The sequence below is a fragment of the Heterocephalus glaber genome, unplaced genomic scaffold (assembly GCF_053883595.1).
Source record: "Heterocephalus glaber isolate CG9 unplaced genomic scaffold, H.glaber_assembly_v1.0 deba00001606, whole genome shotgun sequence".
Taxonomy (NCBI): domain Eukaryota; kingdom Metazoa; phylum Chordata; class Mammalia; order Rodentia; family Bathyergidae; genus Heterocephalus; species Heterocephalus glaber.
The window spans coordinates 41,291,480-41,319,004 of NW_028258377.1; the positions used below are offsets into that span (position 1 = coordinate 41,291,480).

Consider the following 27,525-nt stretch of genomic DNA (forward strand, 5'->3'; position numbering starts at 1 on the left):
ACATCCACATCAGATCATCAATCAGGCAATCGCCAGTGAAGCAACCACCCACCCGTCACTCTCTCCACCCAGAGGATGGGGCCCCATGCACACGAGAAAAGGCCACCGCAGCAAAAGGACAGAGGATGGCGGTGGTGCTGTGGCCTCAACCTCCCGCCGAGGAACACAGCCCCGCCTCTTCCGCACGGCCGAACCCCTGAGAGGACAGGGGGTGGCCCCAGGGCTGTGCAGTTGGACGCAAAGGCCAGACGGAAGCAGGCCACGGTTTCACGAGTCAGAAGGACACACTCAGCAAAGGGGAGCAGCAGCAGCGACAGCAGTGACAGCCGGGAAACCCCTGACACCACCGGAAACTTGGGGTCCAGCCGCCCAGGGTGGCGACACAAAAACTCACACCCCGGAGAGCCCTCCGGCCTCGCCGGGGCGGTGGGCGGCGTGTGAAAGGGGAGGAGGCAGGCTTTGCCTCAGACTTCCTTCCGCCCGCAGCTTCAGCCGGAAAGACATGGCCCTCGAGACAGTCACCATGGCGAAGTGGTCACATGCGCACTCAGGCCTCTGGCCCCTCCAGCACCACGACAGATCTTTGCCCCTTCACAAGCCATCGCCAACTGGGTCCCCGCCCCAGGAAGAGGCCAGCGCCCCGCCCCGGGCTGTGCCTCCGTGAGGCTGGCCCTTGCTCGCGGCCAGGTGGCACAAGCTCAGAGGAGACGACCGAGCACAAGGCCCAGAAGAAAACAGATTTCGACCGAGAGAGAGAGCACTCAGCGAAAGTCACGGAAGCTTTCCATAGACAGAGAGGAGGGGAGCCCAGGGCAAGCTCCACAAGGCGCAGGGCATGCACTGGAGGGCAGAGGCAGAGTTATAAGCGGGTCGGTTACTTGGGATCTTCTGGACGGGCGAGCCAGGGTCCGGGCGCGACAGCCACTGCACCACGTAGCTCTTCTTGGAGGGGTCCGAGGTGTTTCCTGGAGGGGAGCGACAGGGGGGCTCAGCTGCGGGGGCCACACACGCCCCGGGCACAGCGGCTCGGGTCTGGGAGGGACGGCAGAAGGGCCTGGGCCTCTGCACAGCAGCCACGGCCTTCCCTTGGGGTGACAGGCTCTGCCGCCCGCCTCGCCCGCCATCCCTCTGGGCCTCACTGTCCCGCAGGGCCCCGCCGCTCCCGTGCACGCTCTGTTCTCTCCGGCTTCTGGGCCCCGGGGCCACCCACTCCAGCCCGCACCCCTGCGCCGGGGGCACCCTGCTTGGACTGAGCGAAGTGGACGCCCGCGCGGCTGCGGCCAGCGCCCTCCACCTCCCACCCAGGGACCGACCCAGCCCTCCGAGCGCTCGGCCTCCCCAGCCGGTCCGGGGAAAGAGCTGGATTCCCCTGGACCAACGCCCTCACGCGCGGGCCGGGGGCAGCAGAGGGCCAGGGCTTACGGGGACAGGGGCCGAGCCTGCAGACCCTCGCCGTCTGGGGCCGCTCCTCCGGGCAGATGCCGAAGCTGTCGTCTGCCGTGCGGCAGAGCACGGGCCGCTCCTGGGTGCCGTTGCCGCAGGTCACCGAGCACTGCAGGGGCAGGGTCCAGTGAGGCCGCCTCCCACGCGGGGCCCATGGGCGGGGCCTCTGTGGCGGGCGCGAACGCGCCACCCTCGGGCGCTTCCGAGTCGGCAGGCGCAGGCGCCACAGCCTCCGCCGGCCCGGCCTCCCCCTTGCTCCGGTTCGTGTGTGGCCCAAGTGTGGCCCCCACGGGGCCACTGTGCAGCACTGGGGGGCGGGCCCTCTCCAAGGTCGGGCTGACCGCCCCCCCCCCCCCAGCCCTCGGGACGCCAGGTGCTGAGGTCTCCTGTGCCTCAGCGCTGCCCTGTGGCTCCACCTGGGAGCGGTGCTGCTTTTCTCCGGATGTCTTTCCCTCCCCTGTTCGTGGATCTTACTCTGTCTCCTTTCACTGTGACTGCAAGCGCCACGTCTGTCCTTCAGGATGTCCCTGCACCTGACGGGCCTGGGCTGGTGCTCGGCCGCTGCCTCCAGAGCAGTCCCTCTCGCCCTCCCGCCCATCCCCATCACTTGGTCTGTCCTGCTCCTCTCCCCTCCTGCAGCCTTGGCCGGCTTCTGGCTGTACCTGCAGCCTCTGAGATGAGACCCAGACTCTGGTATAATGGAGCCCTGAGAAGCCGGTTGCCCAGGGCCCCAACTGACACCACACACAGGAGTGACAGTGCACCCTGCTGCGCTTCTCTGCCGGGCGTTGACCAGAGGCCCGCAGTACCCAGGAGACGGGCCGTGTGCCCAGGGGGGACGCCCTGACCACCTCAGTCTCATCCAAGCTCAGTTTGGGGACCAGGGTCCAGGGCCAGGGAGACAGCTTACCTGGGACCAGGACCCAGCCTGCCACCGACCGGGGCAGAGCTCACGGCTGCAGGCCCGGCGGCCCTCAGGCCGGTTGTCGTTACAGTGTTTGGCATGCACGGAGCGCGTGGTGTTGTTCTGAAGTGGCTGGATGCAGCGCACGGAGCGCACCTGCAGGCCCGTCCAGCCGCAGGTCTGACTGCAGGGCTCCCACTCACCAGTGACCCACCTGTCAGGGCAGAGCAGCGTGGTCAGCGCCCGGTGGCCCTGCGAGCCGCCCTGGCCAGAGTGGGTACCCTTCCCGAGGCCCAGGGGAATGTCAGGGTGGACAGGGCGGCCGGCTTCACTCTGCAGACAAAGCTTCTGCTCTCCAAAGGTACTGGCGGTGCTGGCCTGAGAAAGGGAGCTGACACTTGGATAACCCTGTCTGTGTCCACTGCTGGGCGGGCGGCACGGAGGGCCCAGGCCTGAACGGCACCATCAGCTTTCTGTCCCTGCTCAGGCTCCCTGTCTGGGGCCGAGCTGAAGAGCAGCGAGGACTCCCTCACCCCCGTCCCTGCGAGTCTCCCAACTGCCCGTGCGCCGACCAGGCAGGAATCTGGGCCCAGAAAGGCAGTCTTGAGAAACCCTGGGGGCTGCAAATCAAAGGTGCTACTTAGGGAACGCCCACCCTCCAAGTCTGTTTGCCACCTGGCACCACTAGTCATTTCTAACACGCACCCTGGCGTTCAGCTCAGCAGGTCTGAAGCTGGGGTGCCCTTTCCACCCGCACCATCTCCGGCTCTGCAGAGTATGGCGGGTGAGGAGGACCCATCAGGCGTGCAGCAGCTGCCAGGCCCAGGGCTCCACGGCAGCACTGGGGCCATCTGGCCTCTCTCCAGTGGGGCCCCGAGCTGGGGACCTCTCTCAAACTCACACGGGCTGGGAGCACGCCTGTGGGTTGCAGGCTCGGCGGATGGCTTTGGGCTTCTCCAGGGCACTGCAGAAGGCCCGGTGCACCATCTTGTGGTCCAGCCTCCGGCGGCAGCCGTACTTGGTGAACTGTGACCCTGAAGACAGAGAGCTCGAGGGGGCTCATGTGGGCAGTGGGGCCCCCGGGGGGCTCGGAGGGGAGGGCTCCCCCAGCAGAGCCCGTCCTGTTCCACCCTGTACCGCAGCCCTGGTGTGCAGGAGGCCCTGGGAGTTACTGCACAGTGCTCACCCAGTGCCCTGGGCCAAAGGAGGTCGAGAGAGCCAGGGCGCAGCTGGTTTGCCCCTCGGTTGCTTCTTACCTGGTCCCTTCCTGGCTTCCTGGGGCACGGGGCAGTCTGTTTCTCTTCCATCACTTAGGCATTGGCTCTACCTTGCCTCACTACGCACAGGGAGCCTGGCAGGACTTGTCAGCACAGGGGCACACAGCCCACATGGTCCCTACCGCAGGTCTCCAGGGGTGACCTTCTTCCTCTACCATTCAGCAGTCTGAGACATTTTTGGTTGTCACCGCTAGAGGGCAAACATGTTACTGGCATCTAGTGGATAGAGGCCGGAAGCTGCTCAACATCCTACAGTGCCTCCTCTAACACAGAATAATGAGCTTCCAATCTCAATAGTTAGTGCGTGTTCAAGAGAATATGCCATCACCAGGCAGCCTGACCTAGTCTGGACAGCTGGAGATGTCGCAGCAAGCAGAGGTGGGGTGGCACGGTCAGGGAAGGCGGTAGAAGGGACGCTGAGGAGAAGCCCACGCAGAGGCCCTGAGTGGAGAACTGCACGTCCAAGAAATGGTTTGGGTAAGTGTCCCCGAAAGGCCCACCTGCAGAAGGCTCGGCTGCCAGCCATGGAGGTGGTGGGACCTTTCAGAGCGGGAGGAGTTAGTCTTGGGGTCCGGCCTTGGAAGGCCTCTTGGTGTCTCTCTCACTTCCTGGACACCGTCAAGGGAGCAGGTCCCCACATCACGTGCCCCTGCCGCGAGGCTCTGCCTCGGCACCCGCCCAAAGCTATGCAATTAAGCGACCATGCGTTGAAACCTCGAAAACTCTGAGCCAAAACAAACCTTTCTTTCTTATTAAGTTGATTGTTTTGGATATTTTGTTACAGTAATGGGAAACGGACCAACACTGAACCTAAGTCTGATGTGGCCAGGGCCTGGGGAGTGAGAGGCAAGGCACCAATGTGGCAGGAAAGGTCAGCAAAGTACCTGGACCTCAGAGATCACGAAGCTGGGGTGCCACCTGCCCAGCTTGAGGTCCCCTGCCCTTGGTGAACTCCAGCTTGTCCTCTACGTATGGGGCCCTGTGGCATCGGGGTGGGGGGGAGCCCTGATCATCTGTAGGTCTCTGTCCCATCCAGCCGTGGACCCTTGGGGGTTAGGCCAGCTGGGTCTGCTCTGTATCCAGCCCTGCCCCAGGAAGTTCTGGGAGGCTTTCCTGAGCCCCTCCCAGGGCTGTTCCTACACTGGTGTGTCCTGCTTGGGCCCTGTCCCACCAGGGCTGCAGTGTGACCCCCTGGCTCCCCAGTGACCTTTGATGCCTCAAGCTTACCCATCAGCCACTGGCCCCCAGCCTGGGCCAGGCTCTTGGCCCCCAGGCCAAGGTCCCTGCTGTGGCTTCCTCTAGGGCCGGTCTTCGCACACCTGGCACATGCCTCCACTAACGGCCTCGGGCCTGCACTCAGCAGGGTGCTGTCGGCCGGGCAGGTCCTCACCCAGAAGCCCCCCGCCAGCCCGACCTCTCGGGACACCTGCCTCTGCTGCCCGGGAGACCCAGCCACGAGAAGCCCCTCACCTCCGCCACAGGGCTTGGAGCAGGGTGACCACTTCTTCAGGGCCCACTCATGGTTCACAGAGTCATCCTCCAGGACGTTGTTGTCGTCCACGTTGAGCGAGTCCTCGTGGATCATGTACTTGTACGTCAGCAAGATCCGAGTGTCTCCCTCTGGGATAACCTGTGCCCACCCAAGACAGCCACGAATTCATCTGCTCTGCTGTCCACTGAGCTCGGCAGCCTGCTTAGGAACTGGCGCCCAGGACAGGCGTGCAGTCGGTTCTGGTCCTGCACAGGAGCTCTGTGATGTCACCACGCATGCTGAACTTGCAAGTAATGTTAACAAGCCCTTACTCCAGGGGAGAGGCAGACACTCCCTGACTGTCGAGGGCTTGGCTCACAGCTCTTTGACTTTATGATGGTGCAAAAGCAATATGCATGTAGTGCAGTCCAGATTTCTATTTGGATTTTTTCCCAGGGAAGCAATGTGCAGTCCAGTACCCCATGATGCTGGGCGGCCGCTGTGAGCCAAGCTCCCAAGCTGCCCTGCGGCCCAGGATACAGCCCACAGCACAGCGCACTGTGCTGCCGAGCAAGGCGCTCAGGAGGGGAGGAGGGCCTGCTCCCCTTCGGCTCCCGATAGAGAAGGGGTGCGATGTCCAGGGCCGGCCGCACAGGCTCAGCATCCTGTGAGCCTGTGTCTCATGTTCTGTCAGCCTGTCAACAGATAAGTGTGTTCTGTATGTGTTTTATAAAATGTGTTTTACAAATGTGCTTATAATTTATAATGTTTATAAATGTGTTTTACAAATGTGTTTTAGATGTGTTTCTGTTCAAGACAGCGCCAGTTCAGTATCACTGACCTCGTGGCCAACACCCCGTGATGTTCTTCTCTCACCCAGCCTGTTCCCCGTCACAGCCTTTTGGGCTAGGAGACACCAGACAGGGCTTTAGCATCAGGCTAAAGAAAGCACAAAATCGCCAGTGCACGACACTAAACAGGCTTCCGAGGAGACGTGTTCACGGGGCCAAAACGAGAAGGCAGTGACTGGTGGCTTCGCCTCAGCCGGAAACACATTCCGCAAATGCCCAACCCTGGGTCGCCAGGGGATTCCAGTGAGTGGGTGAGTTTGCAGATACAGAAACTGCAAACACCGAGGACCTGGGCCTGCTGTGGGTAGGTCACCAAGGGCATTTCCGTGGAGCGACACGTCCTACCTAGCAGGACAGGCGAGCAGGGCTGCACCTGCACGTACATGCTGCTGGCCCATCCTGGTCCTCTCCTCGGCACTGCATCCCCATGTGCACAGCTGCTGGGCTCTGGGGGGTCAGACCCAGCCCAGCCAGCTCCCGAGGGCAGGGGCTAGGGCACAGGAGGCTTTCCGGTAGTGTCTGAGTTTGGTGACGATAAATTATATCACTTCTACAATTAACTGAAATTTGAATCTAGAAAGTGTTTGGGAAATCCAATCCTCTGGGAACTCCTCCTAACTAGGAACACCACGGAGATGCGGAGGACAGTTCTGCTTGGCGACAAAGCCCAGTCTGGCCCTCATCTAGTCCTCGACTGCCACTTCAGTGTGACAGCTGGCGTGAACAAGTATGACGGGTGGCAGCTGTGCGTGTGACTGTCACTCAGATGAGGAGGCCAAAGCCCTCAGAGCAGAGACCGGCCAAGGTGACCAGGGCGGGTGCCACACCCAGACGCTGTACGCCCCATGTCTGCTCTGACACGGGGTGGAGACCACAGCAGGCCACAGGGGCTGCTCAGAGTGGGGCCGCGGAACTCAGGGAGCCCCCGCCCTGCCCTTCCGGGGCCGCTGCACCCCGCCGGACCAGGCCCTGCGCTCACCAGCACAGTGATGGCGCCACGGAGAGGCCCGATGGTCTGCAGCGTCTCCCTGCCGTCCTCGCTCCTGTACTCCCACTCCACGCCCATGGCGATGAAGGATCTGGAATTGGGGTCCAGGTTGTTCTCTTCATTTAAGATGAACTGGCCTGTCTCCAGGTTCTTGACGGCTGAGAACGGCAAAAGGGAGCCCCCCACCCCGCCATGGTCACTCGAGGGCAGGACCCAGGCCCACTGTGGGGAGCTCCAGCAGGGCCCACTGCCCGGACGGACGGACGGGCGGGGAGCGCTGTGGGGTGCAGCGCCCCTGTGTCTGTGCCCTAGAAGCCCATGCTGCTCTGGGGGCCACACCCTGCTGCGGTCCCTGTGGGGACTGGCTGACTCCACCTGGGGCGTTGGCCCGGGGCACCCTTTCCGGATCTGTCTACCCGAGGCGCTGCAGGCTCACAGGCCCAGGCCCAGGCCCCTCCCTGTGGCCCATCCGAGCAGAGGGAGAGGTTGGCTGGTGAGGCTGCTGAGCGGAATGCCCCCTAGGCCCTATGTTAAAGGCCTGGTCCTCAGACAGCACTTGGGGTGGAGCCTCTGAGGGTGGCACCTGAGTGGGGCCCCACCCGTTCCAGATATGACTGTAGCTCCCGCTGCACTCAGATCAACCTTTCTCTAAGTCCTCTGTCTCGGCACTTCCCTGCAGCAGTGTGAAGCTGACTAGCACAGGAGCCTCTGAGGCAGGGTGCCAGGGAGGCATCTCTGCCAGGGCCAGGGCACCTCCTGGAACTCAGGGCACAGGTCGGGGGAGGGCTGGGCGGGGCTTCCTGCCATGGTGGTGACAAACACCCTGCGGGAAAAGCAGTGTCCTCCACCACAGTAACCTGGATCCCCCACCCAGGCCGCTGGGTATCCACTGACTGTCTAGGAAAATCTGGTCCGGATGCCCCCAGCTCCTGCAGCGCGGAAGGCAAGTGGGGGGGTCACAGACAGGGCACCAGTGAGAACACTGTTTCTGGAAGAGGCCCTGGCACTCTGCACCCTGAAGAAAGTCTGCGATCTTTAACCCACTGTGGCATCAGCTCTTGTGTTGTGAAAGGCGTGGCCCTCGGCCCCAGCGTTGGGACAGGAATGCCTTGTTCAGGGACTCACTTCAGGGTTTACCGCCTGTTAAGGCAAGCACAGTGACAGCCTTGCCCTTAGAATAGTATGGAGAAAGTGTTGAAGGGCTGAAGGACAGCAGTGGGCTCGTCACAAGTCTGTGGTGGTGGCCGATGTGGCCCAGTCTGACCTCTGCAGAGGACAGGGATGCAGGTGGGACAGGCCTTGTCCAGCACTGCCCCAGGCAGCCCCAGGGAGAGGGTGTGGACGATGAAGTCCCATGCGGTCTGGGTGTGGGTGGCCCCGAGCCAGGAGGAAGCTCTCTTCCCTTGCTGTGCTGGCACAGTCAGGTGCGGTGATGAAGACAGCCCCTGGAAAGGGTCCTGGGGCTGGGAAAATAGCATCCCACGGGCTGGGGCTGCCACAGTGGAAGAGGAACCCAGAGCTGTGAGAACGGTCACGTCTTCAAGAGATGTCAGAAACCCCCATGTTAGGGAGAATCTCTTACATTTAAAATGAACGGCCTGCGGGTGTCAGATCAGTGGTAGGGTGCACAAGGCCCTGGGTTCAAGTTCAGTCTTTAAAGCAACATAAAATGAAGCAACTGAAAATATGTAAATACAGCAGGTGAGCCATCCTCACAGTGTGGCCATGGAGCTTCAGGCTGGTGGGTGAGGGGACACGCCCGGGCCTCGCCCGCCTCACAGAGGGCAGACAGGGGTTTCCCCGGCCGGTGGGAGGGGCGGGGCCCACTGGGACCAAGGCCTTCACAGTCACTGCCAGGGGAGCCCCGCCCCACAGCCTGGCCTCCCCGTGTGCAGCTGAGCCCAGGAAAGGGCCCCAGGCTGGGCTGAAGGGCCGGTGGACGTGGGCCACACTCACGGGCCCAGAGCCCTGGCTGCCCACTTCGGAAGAGCCTGGTCTTGGAGATGCCAGGTCGCCTGGGCTGCAGACTCACCCAGATGGTGGCTGGTGGTGTCCGCCTCCTGGACGAGCAGGTGCCTGGCTCCCACGGGGATCTCAAACATCTTGATGTAGCCTATGTTCAGGGCAGGAAGACGATGCCAGGTGAGAAGAGAGAGGGCCGGCACGCAGACTGCGGGGGGATGGCCGTGCCTCACTGCGGCCTCCCGAGGCTGCTGCAATTCCAGGCTCTGGCTGCCCACCGGGGCGGCTCGAGACAAACCCAGAGCCTGCACACTGCCCATCCCGCCTGTCCTCCCGGCCTGCCTCCTCCATTGGACACTCGGATGGGAGCCCAGCCCTGGTGTCCAGGCATGCGTGGCTCCATGTCACCACACCTGAGGAGGCCTCTGTGTGGCCTGTCTGGGCCTCCGCCGTGCCTCTTCAGACTTCCTCAGACCCACAGCCTGCAGAGCCCAGGGCTGAGCACCTGCCTCAAAAGGCTATGCCCAGCCTCTGACTCCCAGCAAAGACCTGTGCATTTGCCCCATGCCCTGCTCCCAAGAGCAATCCAGAGTGGCTCTGCCCCGTCCGAGACAGACCCGCTGAGGCGCAGAGGTGCAGCTGGCTGCCGAGGGCTGTCCAGAGGGTGGAGGGCAGGCGCAGGCCCTGACAGGGTCACTTCTGGCCCCTCCCCTCTGCTCTCGCACATCCTCCGCCCATCATGGCACCATCTGCCACAAGGTGCTGAAGTCAGAAGGACCCTTGCTACAGCTGGCGTGGACTCTCAGCTTCCAAACTGTGACTAAACACATCTCTTCTTCATAAGTTTCCCAGCCTCGGGAATTTCATTATAGCAACAAAAAATGGGGTAATAGAGCCAGGAGCCTGAAGCCCCGCTGGGACAGACCAGTGGCCCAGGGATGCCCTGCTGAGAGCCAACGGGCAACAGGAGGAGAGGCATGGAGCGGGCAGGCAGGCCGTCCTGTGGTCGGGTGAGTGCCCTGCAGGGCCCCGACCTCCAGCACAGGCTTCTGAGGCCCAGCAGCACACGCCCCTCCATCACCCCAAGCTCCCGGCCACCACTCACAAAGCCAGGACCCCAGGCAGAGCCAGGGCAGCCACTCACCGAGCCTCTTGGGGGAGCGCGAGAACGTGCCCTTGACCACTTTGCAGTGGGAGTTGTCCCCGCCGCACACGCCGCATTTGTCCTCCTGCTTGCTGGAGCCGATCAGCCCGTCGCAGCCCACCTTCTGCAGGGAGAGCCACAGGGACGCCTGAGAGGCCCTCCGCCTCCCACGCGCCCTCGCCCTGCCCGGGGCTGCTCTGCTGTTCTCCGGCACCCGTCCCCTCCGTAGCCTGCAGTCTGTGCCCCGGTCCCAGGCACTTCTCGCACAGGGCACTGCAACTCCCACCTAGGCCTTGCTGTGCCTCAGTTTACGTCTCTGCCCACAAAACGGGGTCACGTGCCTGAGACGACTCAAGCAGAGAAGAGGCTAGTCAGTTAGCTTGTGAGCCAGGCAGCTCGCTGGCGGGCGGGCCTGAGGGGGTGGGAGATCCGCCACAGGCGGGAATCACAGTAAGAGCGCGTGAACTAGGACCCAGGGCGGACCTGGCTTAGGCAGCAGGGGATGCAGCCACCCCCTACTCAACCCCTCAGTTTTGAGGAACTTAAAATGCAAAATACCCAGCTTTTCCTCTAAAATCCATTTCCTTTAAACCCTACCTGTTGAAGAATTGGGTTAGAAAGCTGAGCTCCACCCCCGGCCACTTTAGGCCCAGAGCAACCTGCAGCGAGCGCCGAGCAGTGAAGTGGGCCCTGCGCCTCCCCGTGTGAGCCGCCCTGGGTGGAGCGCCCTCTGCTCCTTCCCACTGCCAGCAGAGCTCCTAACCTCCTCCTCCCAGACCCCTCTTCCTCCAGGAATTCAGGGCCCGGCCTTGCCCCTCCCAGGCTCCCGGCCGGCCCAGCGCGGTCCATGCTGCACCCCTCCGCTCTGCTGCAGAAGTGCAGCCTCCTTCAGTCTTCAGGTGCTGGGGCCCAGCTGGCCTCAGTGTGCGACACTTCTGCCCTCATTCTTGCAAGGGATCCCTCAACACTGCCACTTCAGGAGCTAAAATAGCTGCACAGAGGGGATTTTCTTCACCTAACCTGGCAGACAAGAGAGACTGAGGTTCTGTTCCTCTCTGCAGCCCGAGTGCCCCAGGGCTTGATGAGGGCGAGGGGTGCAGCCTCCTGCTGGAGGCCACTTCTCGGGGGCTTGGCAGAGGAGAGGCGCTTGCTGGGCAATTCCCCCTCCTGGCATCCAGAGTACGGGACAGCAATGCGGGGCTCCCTCTGCTCTGGCTGCTAGGAGGCTCACAGCCAACTCTCCTGTAAAGACTCCTCTCTCTCTCTCTCTCTCTCTCTCTAATGCTGGGATTGAATCTGGGCTTCATGCATACTAGGAAAACGCTCTACCACTGAGCTATATCCCCAGGGTCCCCCAGTTGCTAATTTGCCCAGACTGGCCTCGAACTTGTAGTTTTCCCACTCAGCCTCCCAGGTGCTGGTACTACAGGTGTGGGCCTCAGGCCCAGCTTAATTTCAGCTTTCTCAACATACTCACGTTTCCTTCAGTGGTTCTTGAGAGAAGTTTGCACCCCTGGGAGGCATCTGGTGCTGAGACTCTAAGCACCAGTCTCTAAGCTGGGAGCTAAACAACCCTGTTCTCTCCCCACGTTATCCAGCCCTAGGTATTGTTATAGCAACAGAAACAAAGAAAATCAAAAGGAAGACAGCCTGGTTCATCTCAGAGGCGCGGCCAGGCTCGGGCATGTCCACCCTGGCGAGTACCTGACCCTCCGGAGCTGCCGTGTACTGCCCGGGGTTCTGTACTGGAGGGCGAGGATGAACTGGCTTATTTCAGTTTCTTTTTTGTAGCAGTTTTTAGATGACATATTTGATGGCAGGTTCTTACTTTTATCAAGGAGATGAATTACGCTCTTTTGAAAATCAAAATGAACTGCTGGCCTCATTTAATGCTTGATCCTCCTCGATTTCTCTGCTTTGTGTGTGCGTGTTCTCCTCTCACAGCTGTTGTCACTCACGTGTAACTTCCCCATGTAACTTTGATCTTCTCTGACAGCATCCACTTAAATATTATTATTATTTTACCAGTATTCGATTCTTCTAAGAGGACTTTCGTGTTCACATGTATTGTCAGTACTGATATATTTCATCTTATTTCCCATTTCCCGTCTCCTTTAGCAAATATATATATATATATATCACAAAATCTAGCAACCTGCCTTTATCAAAGTCACGCCATTAATAAATATTTAACTGAGTCTTCTTTAATTATCAATATCAAGACTATAATATCAACTTATAACCACAGCCACTGAAAGGCTGCGGCATTGCTCTGACCTCCCGGTTAGGTTAGCGATCACATTCGTAGCTGCTATCCGAAGCTCCTCCACTCCCAGGAGTTTCCCATGCTTACCATCTGTATTATTTCTCCTTAAAATGCCTTTGTATCCCAGGATGCTTGGGCACCTTGAAACTCTCCCTGGCCGGGGAGAAAGCACCCCTCCAGGGCCAGCAAGGTCTCTGCCAGGAACACATCCGTCACACACAAACCAACCGCCCGGAGTCCGTGGCCGTGCGACCCCTCGTCTGGCTCCACACACTGTGCGGATGTTTCCTCAGCTCCGAGCTGCCCCGGCTCGGGCACCAGACAGCTGGAGGCGCCAGAGGCCTGCAGCTGGCTGGGGGCATTCACAGGACCGCCCAGCCTCGCTGTCTGGGTGGTCTTTCCCAAGGACATCCGCCGGGGCTGTGGGCCAGACTCCCCAGCTCTCCTGCCTCTGCCTCTGCCCCCACCGGTGGCTCTGTGTACCGGGCACACGGTCCTCCCTCGGCAAATGGAAGCAATAACTTCCTCCCTCGTGGCGCTGGCCTCCCCACGGGGTCACTCGGCTCCCCCGTGAGCTACAATCTCACAGCTGTGCCCGGCTTGGCTGTCCGCAGTCAGCCGTGTGGCCCCTTCCTGTGGCCCTGCCGAAGCACGCGAGGGCAAGCAGCCGGCTGCCTGCGCCCACTCCTGGCGTCAGCCTTGCTCAGGGCCCTCTGCGGCTCACCCTGGAGGTGCTGCGGCCTCTCACGAAGGAGGGGATCAGCCCCCGACTCCTACCACGGTCCTCTCCAGGCAGCCCCGCAGAGGCCTCCCCTGCTTCCGGGCCGTCAGCTCCTACCACAGGCCGATTGCCCACACTTATCCTGCGTGACATCCAAGAAGAGAAGCCACGGCTGTCCAGAAGGCCAGCCGCACTCTGGTGGTGAGAGCAGTATGTAGCCCACCGCAGCCTCACCTCCAGCTTTGAATTTCGGCCTTGTGCTGGGCGCCCTGTGCCACTGGCCAGTGGCAGCTCCAGTCATGCCCTGACTGTGGCGGAGGCAATGCCCTGCAGGGCGCAGTGTTGCTAAGCTGGGACGTCCAGCAGGTTTGTTGGGTTCAGTGCCCTTTGGGCTCCAACCACTCAGCCTACAGTGGGGTCAGCTGGAGGTGACCCCGCCGGGTGCGCTTCACCCGTGCCTCTCTCGCGCCGGAACCAGCTGGGGCAGGCAAGAATCTGGGTTGACCTAGGGCCGGGACATCGGAGGAGGTGCCCCCAAGCCCCAGGTACCAAGTTCCTCGGCGCTCAAGTCTGGGACCCCGACACGGGAGGGAGGAGCACAACCTGAGCCTGCCTCGTCCCAGGGACCCTTTCTGGCAGTCGCCAAGGCCAAGCGGAGGGCTGCAGGTCGGGAGGCGGGGTCCCCGGCTCTCACCTTGCAGTCCCCACGCACGCAGAGGCTGAAGGCGTCCTTGTAGGAGCAGCGCGTCCCGTCATGCACCATGCGCTTCATGGACACCACCTCCCCGGTCTCCCTGGACTCGCAGTGGAGGTGACACCTCTCCTGGGCTGGAAGGGAAGAGCTGGGGAGCCTCCTCGCAAGAGAAGCCCCACGGGGGGCGAGACCCAGAGCCTCCCTCCCTCCTTGGTCCCTGAGCCTTTCCCAGCAGAGCGAGCAGGGCTCCTGATGCGCTGGGTCCACTTCCTGGCGGCTGCATCAGACCCAAGTCTCCTTTTCAGTCAGCCTTCTTGCAGGTCCCCAGGGACCAGAGCCCCTTGGTTCCGCTCAAGTCTCCAGAGAGAGAGAGAGAGAGAGAGAGAGACCCAAAAGGAGCGCAGTCTGATCATTTGACCAATTTGACAATTTGATCCATTTGATCAAGAATATTTAGAAAAAACTGTTCGGTGCCCAACATGTACAGGCTCTTTTGGGGTCAGTATTTTCTAAACAACACAGCGTGGCACTGATTCACGTGGCACCTGCACTGTGGCAAGAGCTGCAATCACGTAGAGATGCCCTAAGCACTGGCAGGATGTGCGCGGGCCGCACACAGACACAGCGCTCTCTCTGGTGAGGGCCTCGAGCCTGGGGGTCCTGGGACCCAAGGGTGACCCTACAAGCACCCCCAGGCCTGGTGTCACCCGGCTTTCCAGCCTTCTGAGCCAAAATGCCTTCCCTTCTCCCTTCCCTTGTCTCTGACTCTGCCTCTGTCTGTTTCCGCTCCTCAGTAGCGGGGACTGCGCCAGGCCCTTCACACCGAGTCACAGTGCGAGCCCTCTCCACATTCCTATTTTGACAGGTGTCCCTAGGCTGCCCAGGAGGAGCCTGGCTTGTGGCCCTCCTGCCTCGGGCTCCCAGAGTGCTGGGACTGTGGCGTGAATGCCTGACGCAGAGTCGACTCAGACGGCGGCAGCTGAGAGTCCCGACTGCTGCAGAAGGTCACGGGTCCCCTGAGCTCGGCAGAGCCAGCGCCACTCCTGGCCAGCCTCGCTCACCAGATGGTGATGGCAGGAGCCTGGCTCCTCCCGGCCTCCCCAGCAGCCTCGCAGGAGCCCAGTGTCTGGCTCCCCTGGGACTGCAGCCCAGCCCCAGCCCAAGTCCTGGCCAGGAGGCCCCGTAGCCAGACCGGCCGGGGCGGGCTCTGCCGCAGCCCATGAGTAATGGCCTCGCCTCCCACAGCATCGGGGCCTGGCGCTCACCATCCCGGGGCTCGTGGGGCAGCCAGTGGTGCTGGGCATCGCCGTGCTCGAAGTACAGGTCCCACTGGCGGCACTGCTCCTCCCGGAAGTCGGCCAGGGTGTCAGGGCAGTCCTGGGGGTTGCACAGCTGGAAGTCGTAGGCCAAGCCGGAGCACGTGCGGCCCCCATTGGCTGGACTGCAGGAGAAAGCAGAGAGCCTGCTGCGTGGTGGCACTGGAAGGCACGACCACGTCCCAGCTGGGCTGCCCAGGAAACTCCCAGCCAGCCAGACCTCAGGGGTCTGGAGCAGAGGGAGCCAGGCTGGCCCCGCTCCTGGCTCCCCAGGTCACCTCCCTGCTCCCCGCTCCCCGCTGATGCCCGGACTGTAAACGGACACAGAGCTGTGACTGGGAGCCTAGATTCCGTCTTCTCCACTGGCCCACCAGCCCCAGAGGGCAAGGCCTGGCCACACCTCCTTCGTGGCCCTCAGCACACAGAAGGCTCTGGCACATGGTGGGAAGTCCCAGAGCGAGTCTGAAGCAGCGGAAGCCTGTGTGCACAAGTTCTTCCTGAGTGCCTAGCACGTGAGGGCACCTCACGATGGGCTTCTCTCACCGCAGAATTTGGGCTGTGCTCCTGCAACTTCCTCGCTTCACAGGGAACAAGGCTGACTGGGCAGCTGCCTCCTGGGGTTCTAACTCCCCAGCCTGAGGTCTCCTCCCCGTGAGCGTGACAGCACCCAAAGGTGCACAGAGGAGGAGCCGAGGGCCTTCTTCCTGTCCAGGATGGCAGCCTGGCGCGGGAGCACGTGTGCTCCTGCAGTGCAGGCTGTCTGGCCGCTGGACCCGTCTCCCAGCGGCCATGGCCTGTCTGGTTCCTCGATGGCCAGGTGAGCGCCCAGCCAGAGAAAGTGCAGCAGTCTAGGAAGCCAGAGCAGGGGACTCGCGGCAGACCCCGAAGTCTGCTCCGGACATCCTCAGGTAGGTCCACCAGCCACATCCAGCCCAGTTTGGAAGCTGGAAATTTGTTTAGGTTTTTATGTGAAATTCCAGACTTTCAATGTTTTCAGATAAACCTAAACCTTTTAGAACTTTTAATCCAAATCTTTGGACAGGCCAAAGCAAGCCAGAGGAAATCCCCCAGCGTCCCAGCAGCAAAGGCCTGACCCACAGCAGGTGCGGCCTCCTGCTGGGCGCCGTGGAGGACCCACCCCATGCTCCGAACCTCGGCTCACGTCTGTGCACCCACAGCCCTCTGTCCCTCAACTGTGCCAGGTGGGCAGAGGGGAGGCCCCAGGCCAGCAGCTCAGGAGCCAGGGGAGGGTGCTCGACCTCGGGCCCTTCAGACCTGCCAGGCAGCAGCCACGGGCCTGCCGCACAGGGCCAGCGATGGGGCAGTGGGGACCTCAGCTGCCACGCGCGGGGCTGGGATAGCTGGGGCCACTCACTGCGGGTTGTCGCACTGACGCGTCCTGAACTTCACCCCTGTGCCGCAGGTGCGTGAGCAGGAGCCGAAGGGGGTCCAGGCGCCCCAGTTGCCATCCCGTTTGAGGATGTCGGGCGTCAGCCAGATGCAGTGTCCTTTAAAGCAATGCTAAAAGACAGGAAGCCGTCCGCTGATGACGGCTCACACAGGGCCTTCGGGACCCCCGCTCTCCTCAGCCTGGGTGCGCTGTCTGTCGGCATGGAGGCCCGGAGGGGTCACGCCCACTTGCTCTGCAAGCTCAGAGCACCCAAGGGAGACAGCCTCACTCGCTGGGGGCGGGAGAGCACAGAGGCGCTGGCCTGAGGCCTTGCCCCAGCCGCTGCCCAGGCTCCTGTCTTACACACTTCGCCCAGCCCTCTGCCCCTCAGCCCGCCCACTCCATGTTGCATCCACACAGATACACAACAGGCCCGTCAGCCCGCGATTCCAGACACGAGCAAGGTCTCTTTAAGCCCAAAAGGCAAAAATCATCACGACTATGACATGTAGAACACTGGCAGGTAGAAAACACACTTCTGCAACCTGGGTCTAACCACACCGCTCTCCTCGGGGACAGAGAGAGCTGACACAGCCCAGGGGCTTGCTTTAAGAAGATCGCAAAATTGAAAATGCTAAATTAGATATAAAAAGAACTACTGCTTTAGAATGAGAAAATATACCCCCTAAACATTTTGGCTTTGGAAACATAGTTACAGCCCGGCATGACGGTGCAACCCAGGTCTCAGAAGCTGAGGCAGGAGGGTCACAGATCCAAGACCTGCCTGCTCCTGTCTCAAGCAAGCTTCAGGGATGCAGCTTGGAGCTCCCTGGGCTCAGTTCCTAGTACTAAAACACAAACAACCTCCCTCAATTACTACAAACAATCCAAGCCAGAGAACAGTGATTTTCTAAACCAACTGACTGACAACTTTTGGACTGCAGACTCAGCCTTTCTTCATACAAGTTTGTAATACTGTTTTCCATACAAAGAACGCACAGAGAAGGCAGTAATTCTTCAGCAAATGTTTTCTGTAAGGGGCCAGAAGGTAATTACTTTAGACTCTGCAGGCTCTACGACTGATGCTGTAACTACTTAACGCTGCCATTAAAGCCTGGAAGCAGCTGTGGACAGCAAAGCAATGAATGGACATGCCATGTTCCAATAAAACTTTATTTACAAAAACATACAGCAGATGGAAACTTCTGATGGACAGAGGCTGATAAATAAAACAACCATTTATCCGGTCAATATCATTAAAATTTTTTTTAAAAGACACTAGAAATTGTTCTGAGGTCATTACAACAAATAAAAATATTTATTCATGAAAACCCCCTACATCTTGGGAAGAATGACAGAAATCTACGCTATTTAAGTAGCAATTCTCTTTTATTCCTTCCCTAGTTCAGTGTAGCAGCTTCCCCGTCAGGGAGTCAGGGCTCACGACACACCTGGCCTTGGCCCGGGCTGTGGCTCTCACTGGGCATGGCCGGCCACCGGCATCTCCAAGCTCCCAATTCTGGGGAACAGAGGGCACTGGGCGCCCTTCCACAGCCAGCTAAGCCCGTTAGGAGAGGCTCCGTCCAGGTTCAGCAGGGTGATCCCTCCTTATGAAAGCACGTGCGATGGGATTAAACCGAGTTACACACAAACGTGCAAATGCTTACGCGCATTTCTCCCGCTAGAGAGGCCCAAGTGGATGTGGAGCAACAGGAAGGGAGGCAGGCAGAGGCTGTCTGTCCCTCTCCCGCATCTGCGTCTCTCCTTATAAGGACCTTGGTCCTGTGATGAGGCGGCACCCTCACCTCCCAGGGCCGAGGCCACTGGGAGCCTCTCCTCTCCCCGCCCCTGGTCCCGGGAGGGGAAGGGTCACCTCCCTCCTCAGCCAGGCCTCCCACCCTGCACTCTCCACCCAGGACACGCTCCCTGGGGGTGAGCAGAGCCCTCCACCTCACCAAGCCCAGTGCTCCGAACCCCAGGGCCCTGCCGACGGACGCCCCTTTCCACTAGGTGGGAGCGTCTCTTGGGGCCGCCTCTTGTGTAGAATGTAAATATAGATTTCTTTTCTGTCTGGAAAAATGGCAAATACTCAAGGGTGCAGGGATCTAATGAGGAAACACAGGACTCTGCTGGAGGGTGGAGCGGGTGGTGGGGCTGGTCTGGCCGTGCCCAGAGCCTGAACTCCAGAGCCCCTGCCGGGTGGCATGGCAGCGGCCGCCCGGGCACGGCCCTCCTCGGTGACCGCCCCTGACTGTCCCTCCTGGCCTGGCTGCTGCCCCTCACCGCCTCCTCTTTCCCATCTCTCCCGGCCGCTTGACCCCTCTGTCAGGAAGAGGTGCTAAGGAGCGCTGCTGTCTACTGGGCGCTGGACGCTCTCGACAGGCGGCTAAATCGGAAAGTGGACCCCAGCGCAGGGTGTGGGAGGCCCTGAGGGCTGTGCTGGGAGGAGTCTGCCGCCTGGAGCTGCAGCGCACGGGCCTCCACCCGGGCTCAGCGAGACTGAAGACTGAACCACCCTGAGCGATGCTGGGATGCGTTAAGACTGGGGCTGAGGGAGGAGGGCGTGCACTTCACACCTGAGAAGGGAGGACACAACTTCGGAGGCCAGGCAGAAGCCCTCGGTTTAAATTAGAAATCTGCTCTCCAAGGCAATACTTAGGGGGTAGTGCGGCCGGAAGCGGGCACGCTGTCCTTATCTCAGGACTGGCTCTCCACAGGGGACAAGCTCGCCACCTGGGCCTCTCTCTCCCCTCCAGCCAACGTGGGAACTTTCATCCTGGACTTCCCAGCCTCCAAGGCATGAGGCAATAAATGACTGTTTCATGCACTGCCAGTCTGTGACATTCTGTTAGGGCAGCAAGCAACAGACTGAGACACTGTCCGAACACTGATGACACCGCAACAAAAGGCACCCAAACACACAAGCTCACGCGGACGACGTGGACAGGCCCCAGGCACGGCCCACCCTCGCCTCCCCGGTAGAATCGCCGACCCAGGCTGATTTTCAACCTGCGCTTCCTGTGAACTAGGGGAGGATGGACTGAGCTCGGCAATCAGCACAACTATTTCTTAAATATGTAAAAAGCCATTGTATTTACTGGGCTAAGTGAGGAGAATTGTCCGCAACTGGCCAAAAGTAGGAAAATCTAAACCACTGAAAGATGAGTGGATAGCTGGGGATTTAGCTCAGTGGTTCTGCCGCCTGCCTCGAAAGCACAAGGTCCTGCGTTCGATCCCCAGTGCCAAAGATAAAATAAAGAAAGATGAGTGTATAAATGAAATGTGATACAATCACCCGATGGCATATTACTCAGCCATGAAAAGGAATGAAGTATGATGTATGCTACAACATAGATGACTCTTCAACATATTTCATATGTCGAGTGAAATAAGTCAGACATGAAAGGTCGTATGCCATGGAATTCCATTTATGTGAAATTCCAGGATAGGTCACTTCACAGAGACAGAAAACAGACAGGAGGGCCAGAGGAAGGAGAGGAGGGGTCACTGATCAATGGGGTATCTTTCGGGAGTGACAGAAAGCACGGAGAGTAGTGAGGATGGCTGCCCAACTGTGAACGTAATAAATGCCATGGAACTGTGCATTTTAAAGCCAGTTAAAATCGTTCATTTTATCTTACATGAGTTTCACCATAATGTAAAACAGAAGAAAACAAAACAAAACACCAATTCTGGGGCCTTAAACCAAACCAGTCTTCATGGGTGGCCCGGGACTCTGTATCTTTAAGAAAGTCCACTGGGACCTAAAGTTAGGCTGCGCTCCTCCAGACCCAAGCTTGCCCTGAGGAACCCTGGCCTAAAGGAGGGGACGCTCTTTAGGCCTGGCGCTGTGGGGGCCCGACTCCATGGCGCCCCCTGGTGGCCAGCGTGGCTTCGCTGGGACAGAAGCGAGCTGGGATCTCATCTGAACCAATGAGGGCTTTTGGGGGGAGCTTCCCCTCTGCAGACTGCCAGGGGGTGGGCAGGGGGCGTGGGGTGACCATCTAGTGACCTCCAGGAACCAGTCTGCCTTAAAGGGGCCAATGCAGAGGCCCTGGGACAGAGGCTGAACATCTGGGGCCCGGAACCCAGTCAGCCATGGCTGGGGCCTGGGTCTCGGGAGAAGCCCTGGGCCGCCAGCCTTGCCCTGGGGTTAGAAGCACACGGTGCAGACGGTGCAGACGCTCTGGACTGTCGCCACGGGGAGTGGCTGGATGGGCAGCGAGAGCCTGAGAGGCCCCTGGCCCGTGTGGGCCTGCAGGTCCCGTCCCGGCCACCTGGGCTCCTCAGGCCCACGCCCGGCCTCTGCCCGCCACCTCCCGACTCACCTTGCCAGGTGCACACATGGTTCCATCCAGGGGGGGCCCCTTCTTGGTCTTGCAGAAGTAGGGGTTGTCAGGGTGGCTGCACCACAGCTGCTTGCAGGGGTCAAAGGTCCGGAACTGGAGAAGAATCAGAGCTTGCCAGGCCACTGCCCAGGCCCCAGCCCACCCGCCCCACTCCTGTGCCGGCTCTGTTTGGCGGTGGGTGCTGAGTTCTGCAGGATCCGAGGACGGAATTCCAGGACTGCGCACAGGCGGGGCCGCGGCCCTGTGCTGGCCCGGAAGTGGCCCGGGCAGGAGCACCGGTGCCGGGAGGGCCCTCACTGCAGGGCCAGGTGGGCACTGCTGCCTCCCTGCCACGGGTGCCACCTGAGCCCGGGGGCTCTGCTCCTGCGGCCCCCTTGTCCCGGCTTCGCCTCTGTCCCTGCCTCTTCCTCCCCTCCTGACAGCCCTTTCTCCAGGCGGCCCCGAGGGGCCTGGCTGCGCGAGGCACCATCCCCTATTCACACCCGGAAGAGTCCCCTTACCCGAGAGCTGAGCCCACCATGCTCCTCAGGGCTGCGCTCGGCGCTTGCGCGACAGGTGAGCGATGCTGCCCTCCCATGCGCGGCTCGGCGCCTGCCGCTGTCCCTGCCCTGCGCCTGCCTGGGGACTACGGGAGCCGCTCCAGGGGGCCGGGGACTCACCGCAGTGCACATCATGTAGCCCAGGCCGAAGTCGAAGCGGCACTGCTCGTTCATGGAGTAGTGGAGCCCAGGCAGCTGCGGCAGCGCCGGCCAGTCGTGGGCGAAGGGGTCATCGCGCAGGCAGTCGTAGGAGCTGCAGGGGCAGGCGGGCGCCGGCGGCTGTTAGCGGAGCCCGCCCAGGCCGCGTGGACGGCACGGTGGGCTCACCTGCGCCCCTCTGGCCTCGGCCACGCCGCCCGTGTCCCCACCGCAGCCCTTTCCTCGGCCTGAGATACCCAGACCTGGCTCGGGCAGACCCCGGACGGCGGCTGTGCCCCCCCCCCTCAAGGCCAGGCTCCCACAAGGATCTCGCCCGGCAGCACCTCACACCCGCGGGCGGGCACCCGGGTACTCACTGCAGGTAGCGGCTGAGCTCCTGCTGGCTGCAGCGGGACCAGTGGAAGCGGTGGAAGGCGGCCTGCACCAGCGGCGCCATGATGCTGCCCAGCCGCACCTCGTCGCCGCAGCGGTTGCCCTGCCCGTCATGCTCCATGCCCAGCCTGCGGGGAGCGAGCAGCGCGCTGGACCCCGCCCCGCCCTGCCCCGGGCACCGCCAGCTCCCCCTGTAGTCTAGGCCCGCGGCGTCGGGGGAGGGGGCACCAGCAGGCAGCCCTGGGAGCCCCGTCCCAGGCAGGGCCCTGCGTCCTGCAAACACCAGGGAGGCAGAGGCACCTGCCAGCCCTCGCCCTCGGCAGATGAGCCCAGTGCTCCCCGCCCGCCCAGCCTCAGCAGTCCCGAGCGACTTCCGGGACTTCCGGGACTTCCGGGACTTCCGGTCGCACCGCCTGGCTGCACGACACGGTCTCAGAGGATGTGGAGGGCAGGTGCGGCCGGGGGAGCCGCAGCTTTCTAACCCAGAGGGCTGTTCTGAGAGCCGCAGGGACCCCCGTACACCGGGAGGACCCCGCTGCCCCGGCCTGGAGAGGACAGTGGCTCCGGGCCCCCAGCTCCCGCCTGGGCCCAAGCAGCTCCTCAGCCCTCGGTGCCTCCTCCCTCGATTTGCTCCTTCCGTGGGAAGGGACCTCGAGCTCGGCCTGGGCAGCGCTGGGGCGCCAGACTGCCGTGTCCACGTGGCTTCCACGCTCAGCTGTCCTGGCAGCCAGGCAGCACAGCCTCGCCCAGCACGACTGTCCCACAGGAGCACGGCCGGGCACTTACACGTGGCCGGTCTCATGGGCCACCACAAATGCCGAGGAGAAGCCGTCTTCGTGGTTCAGGGTGCAGCTGCGAACAGGGTGGCACATCCCGGTGACAGGAGCATAGCCTGGGAGGGGACAAAAGGGGCCCGGCGCCCTGTCGGAGGCAGCCCCACCCCCGCCGAACCCTAACAGGGTAGGGGTGGGCCCAGAGGGGCGGGCCTGGGGCTGCTTCTCTGCAGGGCCCATCCCAGAGCGAATGAGCCGTCCCTGCTGGCTTGGAAGACTCCCACCCCGGGCGGGGACCCCAGCCCCTCGCCCCAAGCCACCCTGCCTGTCAAAGCCCACATCCGGCGGGGGCACTTCTCGGTCCTGCCTACCTGTCAGGATGCATCTGCCCCCGGAAGCTTCCTGCCTGCTGGGCTTGCCCATCCTTGGAGAGACTTTGCGGCCCCGGAGGAGGGCGCTGTTCCCACACCTCCTGACCACCCTGCCCTGGCCCTACACTTGCCTGGCCTCGCACGCTCCAAGCCCTGCTCCCCTGGGAGGGGCCTTCCCCGCCCCTGTGCTTTTCCAGTTCTCATCTCAGCGAGAGGCAGCGTGGACAAGGCAGGGGAGTGTGTTCAGAGGGGTGTGTTTCGAGGGGCTCCTGCTGCTCCCCGTGGGGCTCCCCAGAAGCTGGCTGGAGCAAGACTGCGGCTCCCTGCCCTAGGCCAGCCTCATGCCTATGCCCCGCTGCAAGACCCCCGGGCAGTTTGACCAAAGGAAAAAGACAGAAACAGGAGGAAAGGAGACTCGGTGGCGTGCTGGTTTGGGACTTGTGCTGATTGATCAAACCACCGCCCTTTCCCCTGGGAGCAAACGGGAGGACCCTCGCTGTTTGCTCCACGGGCTCTGAGGGAATTGTTTCCAATCAGTGGCTGGAGCAGAGCTTCCAGGTCTCTATCCTTCAGCAAATGAGTGTCCTGAATGTGAATGCTTTTCAGACCCAGCCTTAGTACTGCAGCCACCTTCAAAAATTTTAAAAAGGGCGCAGTTATTATCTGTTAAAAAAAGTTTTTAAAAAATCCCTTTGTTTATTTTACTTATTTTGTAGTCATTCTCACTTTCTGGAAATCTTATTAGGTAGGTGTTTTACCCCTTGGACTGAGCCTCCACGTCTAACTTTTCTGATTTTAATCTTTATGTCCTTTTGTTCCAAGTTGAGAGATGCCTTTGGTACCGGGGATCGGATTCGGACCTTGCACTTTCGAGGCAAGCGGCAGAACCGCTGAGCTAAATGCCCGGCCCCGATCACAGTCTTTAATCTCATAAAAATGTTGTTCTCCAGGACTTCATAGCAACCCATTCTGGATCTGTGCAGGTATTTTCTCAAACCTTCAGGGAATACTACTTTATAAAATGTTCTTTTTCATTCTCTAAATTAGCTCTATTTTCTCTGGAGTCAGTTTTCAAGATTTTTGTTTGGTTTTCAAGGAATCAAAATTTAGTTCTACTGGTTTTTTCTATTACAGTTGTTTTTCAGTTCAACAATGCTGCCCCTCCGTTTATAATGCCTTTGTACTTCTGTTGGATTTAATTTGATGCTCTTTGTCAAATTTTTGAGATATACGCATACAGTTGATTTTCAGCCATTTTTCCTAATAAATGCACTAAAAGCTATATCAGTCTAATCATTACATTTTCTTACCTGTGAGTTTTGATGTCTCATATCATTACCATTCACTTAAAAAACATAATTAATTTCTATTGTTATCTCATTTGACCCATGGATTATTTATAACTGCACTACTTAATTTCCTTATGGTCGGTACTCCATTTTGGTTTATTTTCGCATGGATCCTAAAGAGTATATATTCTCTACCAGCTTAGTAGAGTGTTCACTTTCTCTCCCCAAGTATATATTTATGCAGTTTGAATCTTTATATAAAAACTCTCCAAGCTTCTAAAGGATGGCAATTGATTGATGCAGATCTGCTTTTTAGGAACCAGGGGAAGCAAATGCCTCTGAAACGCATCCTCAGATGCAGTCTAGTCCCAGCTTCTGGGTCCAGTCCCTGTCTCTGACCTCCCTCAGCCCCTGGGGTGCCGTTGCTTAGGCTGACATCCCAGGGGTCTCCCAGAGCCAGGTCATTAGCACTGACAGGAACCCTCACCAGCTAAGGTGGCCGCAGCCACCCCACCGGGACCCTCCTCCCAGCCTGGGGAGAGGGGGCTTACCCTGCATGCCCGAGGGCCCGAAGTCCTGCCGAGTGAGGAAGATGGCATGGTCGTGGTACTCATCATGGCCTGTGTCCGGCTTCTGCTGCAGGTAGGCCCAGCGGCACACGTTCTCCAGGCTCTGGGAGGGGTTCCCGATCTCGATGAGGCTCAGGGACTGCAGGGGCAGACAGAGAAAGGGGTCGTGCTGCGCCAGCTACTCGGGGAATGAGCCAGCTGCCGCTCCACCGCTCTGGCCACTGGGGATTGGGTCCAAGTGACACCAAGCCCCTGCTCGGTCACTTTCAAGACCCACCTGTCACTCAGCTCCATTCCTCTGAATGGAAGAAAGGGTTCCCTGGAGACGCTCACCTGCAGGGCTTCCACACAGTCACAGGTGTAGGTGAGGTGTGGAAGCAAAGCCTCCCCATTCAATCCATTCACCCACCCCATTTCCGGGGCCCTGCATTTATCAGGAGAGCAGGCGATGCACGTGGGTCTCACCCCACAGAGTTCATGGGGCCAAGGCAGGAGCGAGGGAAACCCCAGTTGGGAATGCCTGCTCAGAGGAAGGGGAGCTCGCCTCACGATTTCCCACCAGAAGTTACCAACAAAACAACAGGAAGAAAACGCTACCGCTACAGAGGAGGAGTTGTGTGAAGAACAGGAGCAAAAGCAGCATCACACAGGACCCATGGCCGGGAAGCCCAGGGAATGGTCACGTTCCATGCTGGCTCCTGACACACACTTGGTAGCTGAGGCTGGTAGTGGCCAGCAGTCCTGGTCACCCACTCTGCACCACGGTACGCCACCCAGCAAGGCGCAGAACGGAAGTGCAGAGCAGCAGTTCTCAACTCATGCAACAGGAAGTGGAAGAGCTCAGGTCTGGACCCAGGAGGGGTAAAGCCAAACCTGTATCCACCACTGCCCTAAACCACCTCCCCAACAAAACATGCATCCTTCATTACAGAGCCAGGATTTGGGAGCGGCACGCTTTCTCCCTCAAGACCCTCAGAGCAGGCGTCTTGCTTTCTGCTCCCACTCCATCCTCCCACCACTGCAGGAATTCCTGGCACAGCGCTGAGAGACTCCTAGGTCCGGGGCACTTTCTCTCTTGGGGCACACCTGTCTATACAGTAGGTCCGGGGATGTAGTCAGCAGGCATCTGCTGCTTCTCTTGTGCAAATGTATCCACAGAGCACTGCTCCCACAATCTAAGGCTTCCACAGCCAGAGGCAACCAAGCTCCAACTGAAAATGTCTGAAAAATCATTGCACCTGTACTGAACATGTACAGACTGTCCCTTGTTATTCTGTAAATAACAGGACAGAAACTTTTTGTGTAGCATTTACATTGTGTCAGGTACTATAAGTCATCTAGGGATGACATTAACTACAGTGACGCGTGCAGGTTATACGCAAACACTATAACATTTTAGACAAGGGACTCGGCATCCTGGCCTTGGCTTTCCCCAGGGGTCCTGGGGCAGCCCCCATGGACACAGAGGGATGACTAGACAGCCACAAATTTGTCTTTGTGCGTATAAGGAGCAAAGGGTAAAGGTAGGGTAGTGAGCCAGGTACTTCTAAAAAAGAATGAAGTCCAGGAAGCTAATCAAGGAGGAGGCAGACAAGCCACTACCAGGGGCTCCCTGAGTTATCCACGTGCCTGAATTACATGGTGCCAGGCCAGTCCCCAGGTCCTAAGCACAGAGCCAAGGGCAAAGACTCCGGCTCCAGCTCCTGGGAAATGAGACTGCCCGTTCTGAGAGGATGGCAGATTCCTAACGAAGTCAGTCATAAACCAGAGATCCCTAACGGCTTGTGACACACAGACAGCCAGCTCAGGGGAAGCTGGAGGCAGCCGGGAGGTGCGCTCCTGCCCCCCAGTGACTGGGAGGAGCATCAGCAGCTCTGGCAAGTACTTGGCTGGGGCACGAACTGTCCAAGGGGACGTCCCTTAAGAGATCTCCTCTCTCCGGCACGTGATCCAGCAACACTGAGCAGGAGGAGCAGAAGAAGGGAGCAGATATGTGCACGTGCACCAGATCCAAGCCAGACCTCCACAACTCGTCCCCTGAGAGCCTGTCAGACGGTGACTGCCTCCCAGCACCCTCGAGAGGTCACGGCTCTGAAGGGAGCGAAGGCCCTCCCTGCCTCCGTGTCAACAGGCACGGGGCCCTGTGTGCCCCTGAGTGACCCTCGAGGCTGACTCTCAGTGGGTCCTGGAGTGTGCAGTCGTGCGGTGGGCTGTGCGGCCCTGAGCTTAAGACTCCAGTCCAGGTCCCAACAACAGGTCAACACGAGTCTCTCCTCCAGCCCAGATGTCAGCAGACGTGAACTTGCCTGCTCTTGGAGTGCGCAGTTCCACACCGTGAGACAGGCAGCGGGAGGCGGGCTGTCCCGGGCTGCGCTCGCTTTTGCCTGCCCTCTCCTGCCCGGTTTCCTCCGGGGAAGCATCCCTTCTTCTGATCTGTCGGGTTCCAGGCTTTGGCACGGGGAGGCCCAGGCCTGGCCAATCCTAGCACTGTATCTTCCTGGCCACTGTGATGGTTCGGGGCTGAACGCTCAGCCGAGATGTGTCGTGCAGTCGGAAGGGTAAGATGGTGAGCCTGTCACCATGGAAGAGACCACCTGAGGAGGCAGCCAGCCAGAGAGGAGCAGGACTGCGGAGAGAGAACGGTCCCTGGAGTTCTCAGCTACCTGGCTTCCCAGCG

General features: G+C 60.1%; 1 protein-coding gene across 2 annotated transcripts in view; it reads right to left on the bottom strand.

The window, feature by feature from the left end:
• Positions 1-27,525, bottom strand: part of Adamts2 (ADAM metallopeptidase with thrombospondin type 1 motif 2) — a 194,731-nt gene that overhangs the window by 6,745 nt on the left and 160,461 nt on the right. For both annotated transcript variants that reach the window (XM_021242213.2, XM_021242221.2), the window contains 16 exons: positions 24,831-24,987; positions 22,633-22,738; positions 21,831-21,974; positions 21,436-21,568; positions 20,756-20,869; positions 16,413-16,558; positions 14,987-15,162; positions 13,722-13,855; positions 10,041-10,164; positions 8,967-9,047; positions 6,926-7,092; positions 5,095-5,254; positions 3,249-3,381; positions 2,354-2,561; positions 1,423-1,552; positions 879-965 (listed from right to left, as the gene is read on the bottom strand). In XM_021242213.2, the coding sequence (XP_021097872.2) occupies positions 879-965; positions 1,423-1,552; positions 2,354-2,561; positions 3,249-3,381; positions 5,095-5,254; positions 6,926-7,092; positions 8,967-9,047; positions 10,041-10,164; positions 13,722-13,855; positions 14,987-15,162; positions 16,413-16,558; positions 20,756-20,869; positions 21,436-21,568; positions 21,831-21,974; positions 22,633-22,738; positions 24,831-24,987 (2,200 nt within the window). The remainder of the gene's footprint in view (positions 1-878; positions 966-1,422; positions 1,553-2,353; positions 2,562-3,248; positions 3,382-5,094; positions 5,255-6,925; positions 7,093-8,966; positions 9,048-10,040; positions 10,165-13,721; positions 13,856-14,986; positions 15,163-16,412; positions 16,559-20,755; positions 20,870-21,435; positions 21,569-21,830; positions 21,975-22,632; positions 22,739-24,830; positions 24,988-27,525) is intronic.